Here is a 21,680-nt window from a genome sequence, read left to right on the forward strand (position 1 = left end):
GAAATTAATGGTTAAAGTTAAGGTTAAGTTTAGTGATTTTAAAATTTGTAAGTTAATGGTTAAGGATTGGATAATTATTTTAATTATTTATTGGATAATGGTTAACCGAATATATATATATATATATATATATATATATATGTTAATTTTAAATTTTTTTAATTAATTTTTATATTAAATATGTACCTAATATAAGAATATATAGTAAAATATTTTCTTTTATTAAATATAAGCCTAATAGAAATATTAGTAAAGTCCCGTTATAAGTTCAATGGCAATAAAGATAAGAATGAAATATAAAAAATATTGGGGAGATGTTGATAATTTGAATGTGATGTCGTTTATTTCTATTGATCCTTGATCCACGTTATAAGCTGTCTTATATTGATTTTATGATTAAACAATCTTTTGATGTTAATGATGCCTACGGTGAAAAGGGTTTTGTTTTCCATCTTTTGATGTTAATGATGTGTTGGCTCTTATTCGTCCTATGTACAAAAAGCAAAAGGTGAGTTAAGGGAGTTGAGAGAAGAAAACTGAATTGGATAAGTATTTGGGTGATGAATATGAAGAGGACAACAATGGTTTTGATATATTGAGCTAGTGGAAAGTATATACAACTAAGCATAAAGTTCTTGCTTTGTTGCTAGAGACGTGATGGCTATGCCCGTGTCAATGGTTGTCTCTGAATCTGCCATTAGCATGAGAGAACATGTCCTCGATTAATTTCAAAGTTCTTTAACTCTTAGGCTAGTTGAAGCACTTATTTGTACTAAGATTGACTCAGGTCATCATTTGATAGTCCTCAATTCAACCATTCTCCTAACTTGGTCATTATATAACTTGAGAGTCTTGAAATAGTTAAAATAAATTCTGTTTTTTTATTTTGTCTATTTTTTATCTATGTTTAGTTTCTATTTTATTATTATATAATGTTATACTTTTTTTTATGCAGAGAAATCATGCGTCACTTAAGAGCATCCCTTGATCAATATTGATGATTAATATTTTGCTGCTTATTTCTTTTTTAATGTTTGTAACTTGTAACTTTGATATTAACTTTTTCAATGTTGCTGCTTGATATCGTTAGTTGAAGCACTTTTAATATGGTTGTAACTTTATAATTTTGAAGAATATTTTTATTTATAGTATTTAATTTTAATCTATGAACTTGTAATTTTATTTTTGGGTTGAATTTTTAGAGTTTGTATTTGTTGGATTATGTTTTAGGTTAACTGATGGGTTATGGATAGATTAACTGGATAACCGATATTGGTTAACAAATGTCTAATGATTAGATTAAGAATATTAAATTTCATTAATTGATTTATATGAATAGATTAAAAAATGGATAATAGATATAATAATCTATCCATTTTTACTTATAGTAAACGACCTATATGCTGAGAGCTCATTGTTATTGACTACTCTTATGTTATGATATATTTAGAAAGTATATAATATATTAATTTTAAAAAAAAATGATTACAAACTGTAGTGCATTCTATTTTGCTTAACTATTTTTATTAAATACATTATAATTTATCCATCAATGATTCAAAGTCTAGACAATGTTTATTATTCGGTAACATTTGGTCTCCTCCTTCGATATTTTTTAAATTTAATTGTAATGCTGATTGGAATGACTAATTTTTTTCCTTGGCTGTTGTGGCTGATAGGTTGATCGTGCTGTGATTATTACTAATAGTGATAGTTTGATTGTTGATAAAATTACAAAATAAGTATGATCTTTGTCAGTCACAGCTGATAAAGTTAGAGTTCTTTTAAAAAATGTCTTAAATTGGCATTCTCTCTTGACCTTATTTCCATTGAGTGTGAAGTTAACTAAGTCATCTTAGGTAATGCTGTCCAGCATCCTATGCACTCTCTACCATGAGATGTTTTTGCATGACATCCATTATTAAGTTTAGCTTAAACTTTCAGTATATTTTTTACATGTCTATTTTTCGACAGACGAATATATAGATTGATATAGTGACAAAATTATATTTGAAAAATCAGTTATTATCACAATGAATTTTCATGGTCTTTATTCTTCGAGTGCATTTTATTGCTGTTGAAAAAAAAAATAAAAAAAAAAACTGAAAGAGGGGATTGGGAGGGGCAGTCCAAATTAGTATTTGACATCTTGATTTAAATTTAAATGACCTCATTTTTGAAAAAATAATTATTTCCTTATTTTTAATAATGAAATGGTTAGATAACCAATGTTGTATCAGTTTTATCTGTCTGATCTCCTCCACCGCAGGGTTGGATTACTATTAATATTGATGCCTTTTTAAATTCGCAACGAAATTCACTAAATTTCGACTGTGTAGTTCGAAATGCTAATAGTAGATTTATGGCGGGTAAAACATGCTGTTTTTGCAGTCAGATGGAGATTAAGTGTGCTGAGGCAATAGCTTTTCGAGAGGCGTTGAGCTGAATTAAAGAGTGCAGATGGGATCGAGTTCTTTTCGAATCGGATGCTCAGGTTCTTGTTGTGTCCATTAACAATGCTTCGTTAGATGGTTTATCACCTTTTGATCTTTTGGTTCAAGATTGTAAATTGGTTCTATCTAGTTATGAAGAAGCAAGACGTGGTTTTATTCACAGGTCTGCGAATGATATCGCTCATATTCTAGCAACATCGGCTCATTTTGAGTCAGGTCAAGGAGTTTGGATTCATATCCCTCCTTCTCATATAGTTTTTTTATCGCTTTGAATTAATGATATTTCTCTCATTTTCAAAAAAAAAAAATTTTTATACATGTTTTTTTGAAAAGATATCTAAGTTAATTATGTTTAATTTTCTATCTAAATTAATATAGAAATTTTAATTTAGACTCAAATTTTAAAAATTTTCAGGTATTTTTTATTTTAAGATAAATTATTTATTTATATTTATTCAAAAAATTTAGAAATTCATTTTTTTTTTTTTTAGACTAAATTTAACTTATTGAAACATTCAGATTAATTTAAAAAATTAAAGAGTTCCTTTTTTTCCCCCAAAAATAGAAGATCATATTCATTGACAATGTACGAGCCTAAGGATATGAAGAACCAAGTATTAGGCCTACTAAAAAACTCTTAAGCCTTAAAAGAAAATGGGCCCTAGACTCCAGTCCATACAAATAACAAACACAAGTTCATGGCCGAAAAGCCCTAACTCCTACTCCACAAAGTCTGAACACAGGTCCAAAATCTACAAGTACTCACCTTACAAGAACAGAAACCATCTCCGAGGGAAGTGCCGCCGGCGAGAATAGGTGGCAGAGATGCCGGTTTGTGTTCTTAGACATATCATTTTCTCAATTTAAATTTTGATTAATTGTATGATAATATATGTACATATCATAAAATTAATTAAGCGTTATTTGCTTCACCAACGCTCCATTTCTTTGACCTCTTAAACAATCTATCAATTGCTTCTGGATATTCCACAAGCAATTTAAAATTTGATTGAAATAAGCATGATTGGAAGGCAGCCTTCGACTCTGCATTTATTCCTTCTTTTCAAAGTCTCAAACATTATCACCTCTTCAAGTATACACATAGACCACTTGACATAATTAAACTCCAAAGTTATATAAAAGTTCTATTAATACAGGCTTTAATAACTTTGTGAAAAAAGAACAAACATATCGGTGAGCCTTCACAGCCACTTTACAGGCTCGTCGTGGAGGCAATATTGGGTTGTGAGTTGATCCTCCTCTTTCTAAGACGCTCTGCAATGATGAATGCGAGCTCTAGAGATTGCGAAGCATTGAGCCTAGGGTCACAGTGGGTGTGGTAACGCGAGCTCAGGTCATCGAATGTCACAGTACGTGATCCTCCGATGCACTCTGTCACGTTTTGGCCAGTCATCTCTAGATGAACTCCTCCAGGATGGCTTCCTTCTTGTTCATGCACATCAAAGAAGGCTCTCACCTCAGCCTGCCTCAGAAAAGTTATGGCAACATTAGATTACTTAGAAGGAAGATAATGTTAGCTATAGTGGAAAGAAACATTTTAAAACATGAATATTCTTATAGTGCAAAATGGGTTTTGTCAACTTGCAGATAAAGATGGACATTACCACCTACCCATATTCACCTACCCACTAAATGCCATTTCTAGCTTAAGGAATCTAAATTTGCTATTCTACCCAAAGACTTTCAGAATTAGTCCTCTCATTTTCTCACCTACCAAGCTTATATATATATATATATATATATATATTATATTGCCTGGAAATTTGTCTATTTCTACAGATGAAGCAGTCTTCTTCTTCAGAGCTAAAGCATGCCCCACCATGTAGTTGAGCTAGGGCAACCAGTTCAACGAAACTGGTAAATTATAAATGCCCAACTGTATGCAAATAATCACATTAATTGCAAGGTTGATTGGTTAGTACATCACATGGGTTACCACCAAAGCTAATCACAAAAGGCTAGTTTAAACTATAAGATAATAATGTGATGAGAAGTAGTTCACCAACAAACTCGTTTGTTTCAGCTGGGGATACATATTATCAATTTCTTAAGAGAGCTCTATCTCTACTTGTGCTATTCTATTATCTATTACACAGTTTCAACTATGTTGCCCGATCCTACAGGACAACTTTTCTTTTCACTTCCTCTTAACTAGTTCTAAGCCCAATATTAACTTCCCTCAACAAAATCTAATTTAAACTACCAAGAATTTTCACTGCATCACACCAAAGGAATTTACAGAGAATGATAGGCTTCCAAAGCAAGTAAAGAGAAAGAGTATAGTACCCTGATGGAATCAAATGGGCGGGTTTTTAAACCACAAGGAGCCTTTATGGTGTTTCCATGCATAGGATCACTGACCCATGTGACAATTTGCCCAGCCCTGCGGACTGCTCTAATTAGATGGGGCAGTTTCACTCTCATGTTCTCAGCTCCCATTCTTGTGATAATTGTTATTCTCCCTGGTTTGTTCTGAGGATTCAGAATCTCAATGAGTTTAACTAGCTCATTTGGATCCATCTTATCACTCACCTGCAGCAAAGTAGACAAATTACAGAACATCAAAAACACCAAACACAATTGTCAATCATATATATCAAGCTAAAAGTTACTGGTGTTGCAATAAACAATAATTCAGTTGATTGCCAAGTTACTATTTCTATGAGAATTCTATATGATGGGTAAAAGAAAGTGACCATGGGAAAAACAACTTGGCCAATGAATCAATTTATGGTAGCTGAACTTGGTGAACTTTTTAAGATCCACCCATCAGTTGATTACTAGGTTCAAATTCAGGCATATGAAGCAGACAAGAAACATAGTTTGACACCCACAAAACAAAACCAGCTTCTCACATTTTGAATACAAGGTTTCATTCTTCTGTTAAACCTATTTAGCAATAAAATAGATATTACAACAAACATGAATTGGATAAATTAGAGAAGAGAATGTTACCTTAATACCAAGGGGATTTGCAACTCCTCTCAAAAACTCAACGTGAGCACCATCTAGCTGTCTAGTACGTTCACCAACCCAGAGAAAATGAGCAGAGCAGTCATAGTAGAGGCCAGAAGTTGAATCCAGCCTGGTAAGTGATTGCTCATATGGCAGAAGCAAGCACTCATGGGATGTCCAAAACTCAGTTGTTGTCATGATAGGATGGTCAACAGTGAGACCAGCTGCAGACATGAATCCAAGGGCCTCATCTACCCGGTGTGCAAGTTCCCGATACCTACCACACCAAGTAAAAAATTTACCACAATTAACAAAAGAAGAAAAAAAAAAACTAACGGAGCAATCAAAGAGCTAAGAATTAGTGATCTAATAACTAATTTCCATACAAGCGTTTTGTTAATATTTTAGAGAACCTACCAAAACTAAAATAGAGAAATGAATCCCTCTGAGCTCTTGAAGGGATAGAAGAAGAAGGATAATTCCATCATGTCTCCACGTAACACCAAACAGTTAAAAATGATGCAAATTGACAAACATGTGAAAAGCTTACAATAGATTCCAGTTATGCAAATTCCAAAAGGCCAATTAAAGCTTACAATAAATTCCAGTCATGCGAACAAGCCATACATGTAATTTGAGGTATAGAAAATTTTGAACATGAAACTTGCCAGTAGTACTAGTCATTTATACTTATGGGGTAAATTTCACTGTCTTATATGTTCACAACAAACAATCAAACCTTAAAAGAGCACCAGACGTAAACAGCTAAAGATCAATTATTCTCCAACGAGGAACTTCCGTTTATTAGAAGTCTACCACCAAAACAAACAAGCATGAACAGTAAGTACACCCAAGTTTCCTAATTTGAATTATACCTGTCTCCCTGCTCACTGTGCTCTGTGAAATCCAGATTCCACTGAGTAACCCTCTGCATAGCAGCATATCCACCGGTAGCGAACGCTCGAAGAAGATTCAAAGTTGCTGCTGATTGGCAGTAAGCTCTAATCATCCTCTGTGGGTCAGGAATTCTTGACTTCTCGTCGAAAGCATCTCCATTCACGTTGTCCCCTCTGTAACTAGGCAACTTCACCCCATTCTTTTCCTCAAAAGGATCCGATCTTGGCTTCGCAAACTGACCCGCCATCCGTCCCACCTATAACGAAACCAATCAATTCATCAATTAACAGGAGATATATTGAAAGCTTCAAACTTTAAAGAGATTTGTCGGACTATCCAGGGACCCTGTTCTGAAATTGTTATAAGAAGTGTTTTATGTTCTATTTTCGGCACCATTTTTTTTTCAACATATGGAACAGGAACAGGAAAAGGAAGCAGAGGTTAATAGAAAACTAAGCCTACCTTAATAACGGGCATTTGGCCACCAAACATCAAAACAGCACCCATCTGGAGGAGAATCCTGAAAGTGTCACGGATATTATTGGCATTGAACTCCTTGAAACTCTCGGCGCAATCTCCCCCTTGCAACAAAAAAGCATTACCCAGTGCAGCCTCACTGAGCTTCTCCTCTAAGCTCCTAGCCTCACCAGCGAACACAATCGGAGGGAAAGCATCCAGGGTCCTGAGCACCGATTCAAGGTCTTCCTTATCCGGATATTCCGGTAGCTGCAATGCCTTCTTCGATTTCCAGCTATCCACGCTCCATTTCCCAGGAACCACATTGGTAGTTGGCGCCGCCGCAGCTGCTGGTGCAGATGTTGCCGCTGCTGAAGTGGATGTTTTCGTGGCTTGTTGTTTCCCAAGTTTATCAGAGACAATGGGATTTTTAGAAGGTTCAGAGGAGTGAACGGCGGAGATATGGAGGACGGATCGGGAAGGTAGCTTGCCGGCTAAGAAGGAAGGTTGGTGGGGTTTGTTGGAGACGATGAAGGATTTGGTGGGAATTATTGAAGTGCTTGTGAGAGACATTTTGGACGTATTTTGTATAACGGAAAAGAGGGATTCAGGATTTTGAGAGGTCCCTGAAGGAGCAGAGAGAGATGAAAAGGGTTTTATAAGGAAAGGGGAGGAGCCACGGGCCAGAGTGGTGGTGTCTGGTGGAGAGACGTGGAGGTGGTAGTAGTTGAAGGGAAGGGTATGATGGGGAATTAAAGTATGAGAATGGGGTTATTTAGGGAATTTCCATTTGTCTCTGTAAAGACAAGTCAATCTTAATTTTTTTAATTCTTTGTTTAATAACTAGGGTTGCTTCACCTACTACTACTAATCGCCACTTATGACAGCCGACGGCAGCTCCATAGGCTCGCCGTCATAGCCGAGCCGGCTGAACGATGACCGTTATTTCTGCAAGTGCTTGCGTCACTCTGGGTTTTTAACAGTTATCCCTTACTTCATTTCCTCTCATCAAGTTTTATTTCCATTGATAAAAAAAGAAGTTTTCTTTCTGGTTACCATTTCTAGTAATTTTTAATTTTTTATTACTTTTAATTTTCTAGAGAATTAAATTTGTTAGAAAAACTTTCTTTTTCTTAAATTAGAAAATTTAAATTATAATTATTATGTTATTGTAAAGTTTTAATAAATTTTTATTATAATAAATTTAAATAATAATAATATATATTAATATTTTAAAAAAATAAAATAAAAATTTGAAAAGAAAAAGAAAGGCATAAAAAAGAAATTAAAGAAAGAGGGCGGCTGGGGTTGATTCCGTGGGCTAGTTGAACTGTTGGGTTAAAATTATGAAGTAAAACCAGATACAGCTTTAATTGAATTTCCTAAAATTTTTAGGTGATATAAGAAATTATTAATTGAATGCATGAATCATATGCCTAAAAAAAGGCAAAATTCATATATAAATAACGAGGAATCAGATAATGCAGTATTGGGCGGTGTTGGTCAAATCCTATTTCAAATTAATATCCCAGTATTTCTTTTTGTTGGATAGCTGCTTCAAATTCTTTTTATTTGTTCAACCATAACTTCAATTCAAAGCCATTCTTTATTGAAGTTGGATGTCTAATCATGGGTAGGCAAGTTCCACTGGAATAATTAGCAAAAGGGTAACTTTTATTTTTTAAAATATCAAATTTTTTAAATGAGCCAAGCCAAGAAGTGATCACCTAACCATAAGTAATTTGGTGGTTGTATTATCAAGAAAATAAAAAGTGTTTGGGGGAGTGGAATTACAAGCAGACCCCTTTTATCAAAATAGAGAAAAAGCTAACATATTCTCAAATTATCAGGATTTCACACTCACCTACCCCTCTTCCACCACTCTCCTCTCCTACCCCCTCCCCTCTTTCTTTCTTCTTCCCCCAAACAAAACCCTTCTTCTTCCTAATCCAAATGTCCAAAGCCCAATGGTCCTTGGCTTCGCATTTGTCAATTTCTTTCTTTCTTTCTTTCCATGAATTAAAATCTCAAACACAAGCAGGTGGTTATCATGCATGCAGGAAACAACATGCCCCAAATTAACTTAGATATTATCCATCAACGTATGAAATTAGCTTTCATTCATTAATATTTGAAAAAAATTAAAAGATATGTTAAAATACTTTTAAGATTTTTAAAAATATATTAATTAGTCAATTTATTAATTTTAATTGTTAAATATTTATTATTTAATTTATATTATAAACAAATTATTAATTAATCTTTTAATTTTAAAAAATATATTAAAATATTTTTAAAATTTTTAAAGGTTTAATTGATATTTTTATATTAAGAACATCTTAAACATTTCTTCAATACTTGACTGCTATAATTTAATTAATAAAATTTTTAAAAGAATTTATGAATGTTTTAAATTTTCAAAATTGAGTATCAAATAATAGTTTAAATAGTTTTTTTTTCATAATATTTTCATATTTGATATGTTTTTTTAAGTAGAAATTGGAGATTGGGAGGATAGAACTCTCAAATTTACTCAGATATATTTACTATCAGACTAATCTCATGAGCGCCATATTTGATATGTTATAATTTAAAAAAAAATATAAAAAATATAATATAATTTTATTAATTTTTTTATCTAAATCTATATTTAATTTATATCAAAATAATATATGTAATATCAGATCATTAGTAAATAATAATAATTTTCAAATGTAAGTAAAAATATTAATAAGAAAATTATATCATAAAATATTAAATTAATACAAATTAAACTATAAATTCTCTTAAATAAAATCATAAGTATTTATTTATATATATATATATTTAATTAATAATTATATTTTATTTAACATTTCAGATTTTTTTAATGGCAGTCGAAAATTATACAATTTTATTAACAGCTTGATAATACAAGTATTATTATGATACAAATTGAATGTCAGACTTTTAAATAAAAATTAGTGAAGTCTAATTTTTTTTTATTTTTTATAATTTAAAGAAAAAATATGTTTTTAATTTTTTTATAGGTCTAAAGAATATAATAGATTTTGAACCTTAATTATGTTGGGTTATGAAATTAAAATATATTCTCTTTGTGATTTTGAGTTTTTGCTAGCAATAAGCATTTTCTAAAGTAATATTGATTAACTATTGTGTCAATTAATTAATAATGCTTTTAATTGAATAAGACTCTTACCTAACCAGTAGGAAGTTAAGGATAATTATCCTTCTCAATCAAACAATGAGATATATGCGATTTGGTGGCAATTACAAAAAGTGGTTTATAATTAATAGCAAATTTAGAAATCCATATGCCATGAAGAGGGGATCTTAAATTTAGATTATAATTAGGAATTTCGCTATGCTAATATTTGTAGTTATTAATTATTTTAATATATAAATAATTTTAATTTTAAATTTTCACTCTTTCAATTAAAAATAATTAAAAAATATAAAACTAATTTGTTGACGTTTCAATTATAATTCTAAATAAAACTTAAAACTAAAAATAATAATAAAGCAGACTAAGTTAATTTGCGAATGGGACCAATGACGTCTCTTGCATGATTAATAAATCCTTTCTCTCAAATAATTGGATTTTACCTGCATAAATTACAAATATTTATTTTGGCCTTTTATAAGATTCGAATATTCCAACATTCCCAATTTTAATTATTTAATTATTAATTTCTTTGATAACAGAAATATTAAATTTTATTTTCGTTACTATAAAAACATTTATCATTATAAACGTTTTTTTCCAAGTGTTTGTGTATTATAAAATATTATTATTTTAAAATTTTTAATTATTTTTTAAATATACCTATAGAAATTAATTAATTTCATATATAAAATATATCAAACTAATGACTAATCGTAATAGTATGTTGAAGATAATATACATTAATATAGAATGAGACAATGTTATTCGCCTCCCCTCTACAAAAACCAGCAATAAATACAGTAAAGCAAGTACTTCATAATGAGTAGTTGAAAAAGTGGCCTAGGTCTCTTCTCTGAAAGAGCAGTTGTCTCTCTTATCGTTTAACAAGTTTTCGTCTTTCGTTCTACCTTTTTCTTCTCAATTCTTTGCTTCAATATGTCCAATGATCAAGTCTCGATCGATATGGCGGCGCTTTCTATGGATGGTGAGGATGGTGATGGTATAGTTTTTCCAGCAATGGAGGGTGAAGAGAATGAATGTTTTGAGCTCTGCTTGATTGGTCGTTTTTTGACAGATCGAATCATTAACTTTCAAGCTATGCGACAAACCATGGCTTCTCTATTCAGGCCTACCATGGGGATGATCATTTGTAAACTTAACGATGAGTTATACCTTTTTCAGTTTTTTCATGAGGTTTATTTGTAGAAAGTTTTAGCTATGTGTCCATGGTCCTTCAATAATAATCTACTGCTATTAGAGAGGATCCCTCCCGAGGTTCAGCCGATAGAAGTCCCATTGTTTTATATGTGCATTTGGTTGCAAATTCATGGATGGCGCAGAGGCTACTTTTATGACCACTACATAACGAGATTGGCAAATGAGGTTGGAGATTCTCTAGAGGCAAATCCAAATAATTTTTCAAGCAGCTGGAATCCTTATATCAGGATTCGGATTCGTTTTGATATTCGAAAGTCTATTATTACCACAACTCGAATTCGTAAAGGAGATGAGTGGTGTAATATTACTTTTGTCTATGAGCGGTTACCAACATTTTGTTTCATATGTGGGATGATTGGTCATGGAGAAAGATTTTGTCCAAGGGTGATTGAGGCTCATCCGAACCCGTTACCGCGACGGTTTGGTCCAGAGGCTAAGGCTAAACCTCGTCAGAATATTAGAAACATTGGAACACGGTGGTTAAGTGAGGACAGTCCATTGGGCAGTCATGGTGGCTCTTTTGGTGGCGGTGCAGTAGGTGGTGTGGCGGCGAAGGGCGGTGGCCTGGGAAAGGGGGGTTTGGAGCCAATTTTCAAAATTCAAAGTCTACTAATGGTGGGATAGGGTGGGATTTGAGGGAGTTAATGTAGGAAAGGATAAGGCAGTTTCCTTTTCGGGTTCTACTTCCAAAGATAAGGAGTCTGAACTGAGGGGGAATGGAGAAGGGTTGACGGTTACTGATCCGAAGAGAAGGCGTATGGGCCTGGACAAGCCAAATTTGCATGAGCATGAGGAGATATTTGGGTCAGCTTCAACAAATTCCAATTTACCAACGGTGGGTGCTGTTGATCAGGCCCGCCGACAATAATGAGTTGTATAAGCTGGAACTGTCATGGGTTAGGCCTCCCACGCTCAGTTCAAATATTAAAAGAGCTCGCTAGAGACAAAAGGCCCAATTTTATTTTCCTTATTGAAAGTTTATGTAATTTTGCTCGCTTGGAAGGAATAAAAGTTATGTTAGATTATGATGTTTTTTTCATGTGGATCCTGAGGGTCGTAGTGGTGGGCTTAGGTTTTTTTGGAAATCAGTTCAATCTATCAATCTTCTTGGCTCGTCCCGTTTTTTTTTTCGATGTACAGGCAGAAGTGTTAGGGTTGGGCTTGCTCCGTGTTACTGGCTTCTATGGCCATCCCGACAGACGTTATCGTGGGGAACCTTGGACATTGCTTCGACAATTACAGCTTATGTCTTCTCTCTCTTGGCTGGTTTGTGGAGATTTTAATTGTGTCTTATCACAATCTGAAAAACGTGGAGGCCCTCCTTACCCGAGCAATCTGATTAATGGGTTTCGGTCTGTCTTGGATGATACTGGGTTGCATGAAATCACGTTGCATGGCTTTGAGTTTACGTGGAACAATGGGCATGGTGGATGTGCAATGCTGGAAGAGAAGATTGATCGGTTTTTTGCTTCTGGATCATGGAGACAACAATTTAATTTATCTAGATCAGAGACCACATCTTATTCCTCTTCTAATCATCTTCCCATCTTCTTGCAAATTCGAACCCTAGAGACCGTGTTCACTTGTTTCGATTTGAAAATCAATGGATGGAGGAAGAAGAGTGTCGTTCCATTGTTGATTCTTGCTGGAAATCAGAAGCTCATCGACCTATTCAAAGCCATCTGGATGTCTGTCGGAATAGACTTGATAATTGGGGAAGAAATTTAAAGCGAACCTATGCACAAGATCTGCAGGTCTGTAAAACACAGATTTAGAATCTCCGCAACCGGAGAGATACAACAGGTCGTGATCTTCTCTATGAGGCGCACCAAAAATTATTTTTCCTCGTACAACAGAGAGAGACCTATTGGAAGCAGAGAGCTAAAGAACAATGGCTACGAGGTGGTGATCAGAACACTAGATTCTTTCATATCAAGGCCACTGCACGTCAAAGGAAAAATCAGTTTGTAAAGCTGCAAGATAGTCAAGGTGTTTGGCATGAGGGATACCCAGGTCTGTCAAACTTAATTGTGACTTACTTTGAGACTTTGTTTACTTCATAGGCACAAGATTCTTTGGAATTGTCCAGTTTAATACCGATTGGTGTTACGGAGGAGGACAATCACTCTTTGCTTGCCCCTTATACATCGGAGGAGGTTCAGCAGGCCATTTTCAGTATGCAGGCAGATAAATTACCAGGGTTAGATGGCTTCAACCCAGGTTTTTATCAAAAACATTGGGGCATTATGGGACCGAACATAGCTCGATTTTGTATTGACTGCTTAGCTTCTGGCCGCTTTCCGTAAGATCTTAATAACACAGCCATTATTTTGATCCCCAAGAAGAAGACGCCAACAAATATGAGAGACTTACGGCCAATTGCTTTGTGTCAGGTTCTTTACAAAATTATGTCGAAGATGATCACTAATAGATTGAAGACTGTTTTGCCGAGTCTAATCTCCCCCTCACAAAGTGCTTTTGTTAAGGGCCAAAGCATCTTTGATAATTCTATTGTAGCTTATGAGGTGTTGCATTATATGAGAAGTCGTCGTCGGGGAAAGGATGGCTATGTGGCTTTGAAAATAGATATTAGCAAAGCGTATGATCGCTTGGAGTAGCCCTTTATTCAGTTCATGCTTCAGTCTTTGGGGTTTGATGCTAAATTTATTGATTTGGTGATATTCTGTGTTAGTACAGTGTCTTATCAGGTGCTCCATCAGGGACAGCTATTGGATCCTATAGCACCGCAATGTGGAGTTTGATAGGGAGACCCACTGTCACCATACATATTCATTCTATGTGCTGAGGGCTTGTCTTGTATGATTAGAGCACAAGTGGCTGCAAATGCTCTTCACGGTTGTATCATTGCTACTGGTGCGCCTCAGATCACTCACCTTTTCTTTGCGGATGACAGCTTGCTTTTTTTCAAAGCCGAGATTAGTGAGGCTCAGATTGTTCAAGAGGTGCGTGATAGCTATGCAAGGATGTCTGGGCAGGTTATAAACTTTAATAAATCTATTTTTTGCTATAGTGCTAATGTGTCGGCCTCTAGATGAGTGGCCATCTGTGAGTTATTGCATATTGTTGAAGGAGATGGCAATGAGAATTACTTGGGATTGCCCATGAATGTTGGTAGAAATAAGGCGGAGGTCTTTCATCTTTTGAAGGAAAAAGTTTGGAAGCAGCTTAATTCTTGAAGTCATAGGTTTTTATCTCAAGCATGAAAAGAGATTTTAATGAAAATAGTTTTACAAGCCCTCCCAAATTATGTTATGAGTCTATTTTTATTACCTAAATATGTTTGTGATGATATGCAGAAGCTTATAGCACGGTTTTGGTGGGGTAAAGGGAAAAATCATGACAAAGGCATGCAGTGGATGTCTTGGGAAAGATTAGCAAGGCCTAAAACGGGTGGGGGTCTTAGCTTTAAAAAGCTTAGGGAGTTCAACTTGGCAATGTTAGGTCGTGTTGGTTGGAATTTGATTTTGAATCCTCACTCCTTGGTGGCCTCATTATTAAAAGCACATTACTATCCTGTTGTTTCCTTCTTAGATGCTCAAAAAGGTACAAACCCAAGTTTTGTTTGGACTAGCATTCGTACATTGCAGGGGCTCCTTCGTCAAGGAATTTCATGGCGCATTGGTAGTGGTTCGGCAGTGCCCATTTGGCTAGAGCCTTGGTTGCCTGATAGAGCGAACCCTTTCATTACATCAAATTTTGAAACATCTGTTGGAGTCCATTATGTTAGTGATCTCATTCAAGATGACATATGGAACATGGAAGTGCTTTCACAAGTTTTCAATGACAGAGATAGAAATCTTATTTTAACCTTATCGCTGCCTAGTATTTCAAAGCCAGATTCTCTATGTTGGAGGTTATCCACTAATGGTTTCTATTCTGTAAAAAGTGCTTACAAAGCACTCACATGTGATGAGTCTCTTATGTCAATGAATGATCAGCAACAATTATGGAAGAAGATCTGATCACTTCAACTAATCCCCAAAGTTAAGAATTTCATTTGGCGTACTTGTAGTAATATATTGCAGGTCGGGCCAATTTTAGTATCGAGGCATGTATCTATTCAGGATGTCTGCCCCTTTTGTTTGGTTGAATCAGAAACAGTATTTCATGTACTGATTTCTTGCTTGTTCGCTAGGCAAGTATGGAGGGCTTCATATCTTGGCTGGTTTTCTCCTCCCTCTGCTACGTTTACTGAATGGTTATGGAAGGTTTTAAATCTGTTTAATGGTAGTGATGTTGCATTGGCCTTAGTACTGTGCTGGTGTTTGTGGAAAGCACGTAATAAATGTGTATGGCAACAACAAATTTTTGCAGCTATTCAAATTTGGAGTAATGCCCAGCTTTTGTTTCGACGATGGACTGCAGCTTTTAAGGCCCTTTGTAACAGCCCGGAAACCGATACACCTCTTGTAACGGCCCCAAACTGCTCGGCACTAGGATCCAGATCGGCTTAAGGCCGCCGGGACCCGTAGTAAGCCTCTAGACATTCTGAACTCTAGGTATAATCCCATACATGATCAGCATTTTCATAAAAACTTAAGTTTTTTCAGAAAACCTTTAAACTTTTTCTTTATTTCAGCTTGACCTATGTATAGAAACATAGAACTTCATCCTAGATGAGTCATCAAGCTAGCTGTAAAAACATATCCGCTTTGGGTCAAGGGATTGAGACCCTTTCTTCCCTCACGGCCATACATGCTTCAAACCATTAAAACATTTCATATAACTTGAAAACATTCTTAAGACATTTCTTTAACTTTCATATTGATCATGCAAAGCCATGGGATTTACCAACACTAGGCAAGGCACAACTCTATACTAACATCTCACATACTTTTCTTAGCTTGGCTCTATCTTTTATAACATACTCATTACTCTTTCCATTCATCATAATCTTTATATACATAAGGACCATACAACAAGTCCATCTATCATAACCAGATATCATCATTATCATCATGTCCACTACTAAGCTAAACAAGCGTACGAAACATACATAGCATTACATAACATATCATCTCTTTAACAACCTCCTTACACAACATCCACTATAACCATAAACATACACATCAAGCCTTACTCAAACATAAACAAAACACAGCTAAGCTATTACAACCAAACATGGCAACCCATGCTTGAACCTCTTCTTTCCCATAGCTCTATCTGACTTACTCTGGCTTACTTACTCTGGCCCTGCAAAACTGGGGTTAAGGGAATGGGGTGAGCTACAAGAGCCCAGTGAGTAGAAACAAAAAACATTTGCTTTAATTCCACCATTTTTAGGTATATTATTATTCATTTTATTATTATAATCATTATTTATGCTTTCATGAAATGCGTCATATCACAACGAATACACATCAACATTTCTTCCCCGCTTGAGTTCACGCTAGCAATCTCTTCCTCTTGCGGGTGATTTTAGAGGGTTCTCGAAACGTCCTTCCCCTCAGGGTTAGACATGACCCCAACATTCCCTCTGTCAAAACTTGGCCCCGAAGGAGCTTTCATAGGGCTTTCCTACATGTACTTGCCCGACTGACAAAGACTCATTGACAGACTTGCGGGCTATTGAGGTCGCCTTGGTCCACCCATCACATCATATACACAGCAATTTATGCAATGCGTCATATTCGTGAAACTAGTGCAATCATCCTATTACATATAATCATGATGCATGCATATGCTTTAGGCATTTGAATTCCTTAAAACAAATAAAAGATGCATTAGACATTTGATTTCTTAAAATAAAAGATTAGGTTAGTTCTACTCACCTCCTGGCAGACGCTGACAGACTCTGCAACTGCTAGCACTTACTGGCCTCCTCGGTCTCTCGGGTCCGATCCTACACAGGTGGACTCGAATGAGGTGCCAAACACACTCTAAACAACTCATAAGCATACCCCCAAAAACCCCTCTAAACATCACTAAAACATGCATAGGAAACACCCAAGAAACGGCTGGACAGGGCACTTTCGGCGGCACCTTCGGCGGCCGAAAGTCCCTTCCAGAGACGAAACTTGGGTAAGTTCGGCGGCAGGTTCGGCGGCCGAAACCCCTGGACAGAAACGAAAGTCCCTCCTTCGGGGGCACGTTCGGCAGCCTAAAGACTGCCTCCCATGCAGGTTCGGCGGCCGAAACTCCTTTCGGCGGCAGAACCTGGTCCCCTCTGGACGACAGGTCCGATTCTGCCAAGCCAAAAACCAAACTCAAATATACCCAAATCCTCACATACTCTCTCCCAATCATGCATACTCACTCCCACAAGCATAAAGGAGCATGAACTAACATAAACTCCTCAACACAAACATCACATAACATACATTGGGTATAAAACCCACATAAACCTTAAACATGCATTTCTACCCAAACTCAACCATCAAACTCTATAAAACTTACTTAAAACTTCATCAAACACAAGGAAAAGCAAGGATCTACACTAACCTCTTGGAGATCGAGGGTTGGTGTGACCCGAACCTTGAAGATGTGGAGGAAACTAGCTCCGGGGTCTCCAAGCTCCAAATCCGTGATCCAAGCTTAAAACTCTTCAAAACCAAGAATGAAACTCATAAAAACCATAGAAGATGAAGGAAAACGTGAAATCGACCAAGGGAGGACATGAACTTACCTGGGCACGAGAATGGGGAGAAAACTCGCCCATTTTCGGTCTGAGGCCTTTTATAGGCGACCGTCTGAGCCACATTCGGTGGCCAAACCAGCACCCTAAAGTCCCCCATGTTCGGCGGCCGAACTTGAGGTTCGGCAGCCGAACCTGGTTTCTGCCCAACTCAACTTTCGGAAGCCAAAAGTCCATCCGAAACCATCTCGTGTTCGGCGGCCGAACATCAACTTCGGCGGCCGAACCTGGGTTCTTCCTCCTTGGCCTTTTCTCTTCAAAACTCAATTCATTTTCATTTAAAACCATGAAATCATGTGAAAACATTTTAGAAAACACATTCTACCCTTCTAGAGGGATCCAACACCCTAGATTCCGCCGGAAGGCAGGAATCCCGATGCCGGATTCTAGCCGGGTATTACACCCTTGCAATGGTGATTTAGTCTCAATCTCGACAAGGAGCGTGGTCTGCTCCTCCTGTAGGGTGAGTAAAGGCTAATGTTGATGTCTCAACAAAGAATGCAGGACAGATAGGTATTGGGGGAGTTGTTAGAGGTGATAATGGTGAGTTCTTGGCATGCAAAATGGCTGTGATACCTCAGTCTTTAAGGCCTCGAGATGCTAGCCGGTAGCTATAAGGGAGGTCCTTAGCTGGTTGAAGTCCACCCCTTGGAGAAACATTGAAACAGCCGGGCCCGAACTGGCCCAAATAACTTTTGGACCACTTTCCACTTGGCCCAAAATGGTTAACCCAAGTTATTTAGTAGTTTTGTGCTAGCTATTATATACAAATCTATTTTCTTCCAATCCTCCGATGTGGGACGGTCAGTTGCCGCAATTCCGCTAAGCAGGCAGCTGACTGTTACACTCTGTCCCGCTAAATTTTGCGACGTCCTCGTCGCAACTGAATCCATTACAATTGCTAACCAGGACCGGACCCTTAGGTATTGTGGTTCGCTAGTACCTCGGGTGGCTCCACCTCGTCTCTCACGGGTAGCCCTTTCCTCGCAGGTCCACTAGCTCCGCACAATTTATCTGACCCAGGGTGGCTCTGATACCAATTGAAACAGTCGGGCCCGAACTGGCCCAAATAACTTTGGGACCACTTTCCACTTGGCCCAAAATGGTTAACCCAAGTTATTTAGTAGTTCTGTGCTAGCTATTATATACAAATCTATTTTCTTCCAATCCTCCGATGTGGGACGGTCAGTTGCCGCAATTCCGCCAAGCAGGCAGCTGACTGTTACAAACATTGTGATTGAAACAGATTGTATTGTTGCAGTTAAGGTGTTGACATCAAATTTGGCTCTACATATGTCAAGTACTGATTTTATAATTCAAGATTGTAAGTGTAATACCCGGCTAGACTCCGGTATCGGAATTCCTACTGTCCGGTGGAATCTCGGATGTCGGAAGCCTCTAGTAGGGTAGAAACATGTTTTCATAAAATGTTTTAATGTTTTTCATGGTTTTAAGTAAAGAGGAAATGAGTTTTTGAATGAAAACAACCTTAGAGGAAAGCTCAGGTTCGGCCGCCGAAACTCAAAGTTCGGCCGCCGAACATGCATGCATTTCGGGCGTGCTTTAGGCCCCCGAAGGCATAAGTGAGGGAAGTCCAGGTTCGGCCGCCTAACATGGCATGCATGCGGAGGCACATTCGGCCCCCGAACGTGGCCTGGCCAGCCACTATAAAAGGGTCCCTTAGCCGAAAACAGGCGAGCTTTTCCCCATTTTCGGCCAAGGTGAGCTCTCCGTCGTCCCTCACCAATCTTTGATGTTTTTCCTCTAGATCTTTCAAGTTTTTCACAAGTTTTTGCTTTGTTTTGAAGATTTGAGCTTTTGAGCAAAGTTTTGGAGCTTGGAGGTTCAAGAACCCAATCTCTCCCACCTCCGAGTTTAGGACGTCTCTCTCTCGATCTTCAAGAGGTAAGAGCCGATCTTAAGCTCATTGTATGTTTTAAGTAAGTTTTAAGTAGATCTAAGGGGGAAGAATGCATGTTTAGGTTATGGTTATGTTTATGGGTATAAATGTATGTTCATGAACAATGTGGCTTGTAAATGTATGTTTGATGTGTTGTAGTTGGGGTTTAAGGTAGTTTGAGACCCCTAGGAGCTTGTATGCATGTTTTGGTTGAGATAATGCATAATGGCATGAGTTTGAGGCATTTGTGCATGTTTGAACCAAGTTTCTGCCATTCTGGGAGAAACCAGGTTCGGCAGCCGAAGGAACTTTTGGCCGCCGAACCCTCTTGTGGAGGCAGCATTCGGCTGCCGAAGCTTGCCCCCGAAAGGAGACTTTCGTCTCTGTGTGGGAGTTTCGGCCGCCGAAGGTGCCGCCGAACCTGCCTGACTTTCGGCTCTGGAGGGACTTTCGGCCGCCGAACCTGCCACCGAAAGTGCCCTGTCCAGCCTTCTTTTGCATGTTTTGCATGATTGTTTCATGATTTTCTAGGGGGTTTTTGGGGAGTAGTTTAGAGTTATGTTCATGTTTGGTTGGTCCCTCATTTGAGTCCACCTGTGTAGGTTCAGACCCGAGGAACCGAGGACCCCAGCAGTGAGTTCAGCTGCTTCTGAGTCAGTAGAGCTTCAGCTAGAGGTGAGTAGAATAACTCTTATGCTTTTAAATAAATAAACCTGTTTTAGCATGATTCATGCATCATGAATGCCATGAGATATTTTAGGTTGTTTGCATTAGAAATCACGAATATGTTGCATTGCATAATATGTTGATGATGTGGATGAATGTTGAATGATCCTTTAGTCCTCGTATGTTATGATATGATGATGATACGGTACGGAAGACCAGTGAGGCCCATTCTACGCCCCTGGCACCATGTAAGAGAAAGACCAGTGAGGCCCATTCTACGCCCCTGGCATTATGGAATGTTATGTTATGTTATGATTATGTAAGAGAAAGACCAGTGAGGCCCATTCTACGCCCCTGGCACAGTTGGACCATGTAGAGGACTATTGGTGACAAATTCATCCTTGTTGTGATTAGCTGTGATGTGATGCATTTCATGTTATCATATATTTTAAATGTTTTATTATTCTGCTCACTGGGCTCTAGTAGCTCACCCCTCTCCCAAATTCCCCAGGTTTGCAGGTACGGGTTAGACAGAGAAGTCAAAAAGAGTAATGAAGTCTTATGTATGTAATAGTTAGAATGTGGACATGACAGATTGTATAATAATGTATAGAGATGTAATGTAATGATATTAAGGTTAGAAGTGTGCTTGACCATAGTATAATGTAATCCCTTTTTGAAACATGATCTTAATGTTATTGATGTCTATGTTTAGCCAACTCAACACTTGTTATGCCACCCATTGGGGGCATTGATGAGATCCCACAGAGGGGTCAAGTTTATGATTATAGCTATATTCAGTGCATGCACAGGTTGAGTTTGGTGTATGAGAAAATGAATGAAAGAAAAGTTTTAATTTTTATATATGTTGTTGATCATGTATGGGATTAAGCAGGTTCACAGGATGTATGTTAGGCTTGCTACGGGTCCCGGCGGCCTTAAGTCGACCCGGATCCTAGCGCCGGTAGCGGTCCGATTTTCGGGTCGTTACAGTAAGTCTCTAGTTAATGAGACTGGTTTTATTGTGAGATTTGTTCATGTAAGTCGTAGTAATAATGAGTTTGCTCATGAGATTGCTAGATTTGCTTCTAGTATTTCACAGGAGGGTGTTTGGTTTGATGTATCTCTCCGTTTGTAAGTTCCTTCTTTACATGAATATCATCTCCTCTTATTTAAAAAAAAAATGACTAATCATAATAATTAGATTGAGCAAATTCGGTTTGGATAAAAAAGTTAATTAAATTATTTAATATTTATAATTTAATTCGATTTATATAATAAATTAATTTGATT

General features: G+C 37.0%; 1 protein-coding gene across 1 annotated transcript; it reads right to left on the reverse strand.

The window, feature by feature from the left end:
• Positions 1-3,474: 3,474 nt before the first annotated feature.
• Positions 3,475-7,476, reverse strand: LOC110606574 (phospho-2-dehydro-3-deoxyheptonate aldolase 1, chloroplastic). Its single transcript, XM_021745440.2, has 5 exons — positions 6,789-7,476; positions 6,305-6,582; positions 5,430-5,706; positions 4,761-5,006; positions 3,475-3,936 (listed from the first exon to the last, which is right to left on the reverse strand). Exons 1-5 carry the CDS (start codon positions 7,353-7,355, stop codon positions 3,667-3,669), a joined length of 1,638 nt encoding a protein of 545 aa, XP_021601132.1. The 5' UTR covers positions 7,356-7,476; the 3' UTR covers positions 3,475-3,666.
• Between the last annotated feature and the right edge of the window lie 14,204 nt (positions 7,477-21,680).

This window comes from Manihot esculenta, chromosome 18 (genome assembly GCF_001659605.2).
Source record: "Manihot esculenta cultivar AM560-2 chromosome 18, M.esculenta_v8, whole genome shotgun sequence".
Taxonomy (NCBI): domain Eukaryota; kingdom Viridiplantae; phylum Streptophyta; class Magnoliopsida; order Malpighiales; family Euphorbiaceae; genus Manihot; species Manihot esculenta.

Coding starts and splice junctions, on each gene's coding strand:
- LOC110606574 (XM_021745440.2), bottom strand. CDS start 7,355: ATGTCTCTCACAAGCACTTCAATAATTCCCACCAAATCCTTCATCGTC. Junction 5,007..5,429: donor CAAATCCCCTTGGTATTAAG/GTAACATTCTCT, acceptor ACTTTGCTGCAG/GTGAGTGATAAGATGGATCC. Junction 3,937..4,760: donor GCCCATTTGATTCCATCAGG/GTACTATACTCT, acceptor TTTCTGAGGCAG/GCTGAGGTGAGAGCCTTCTT.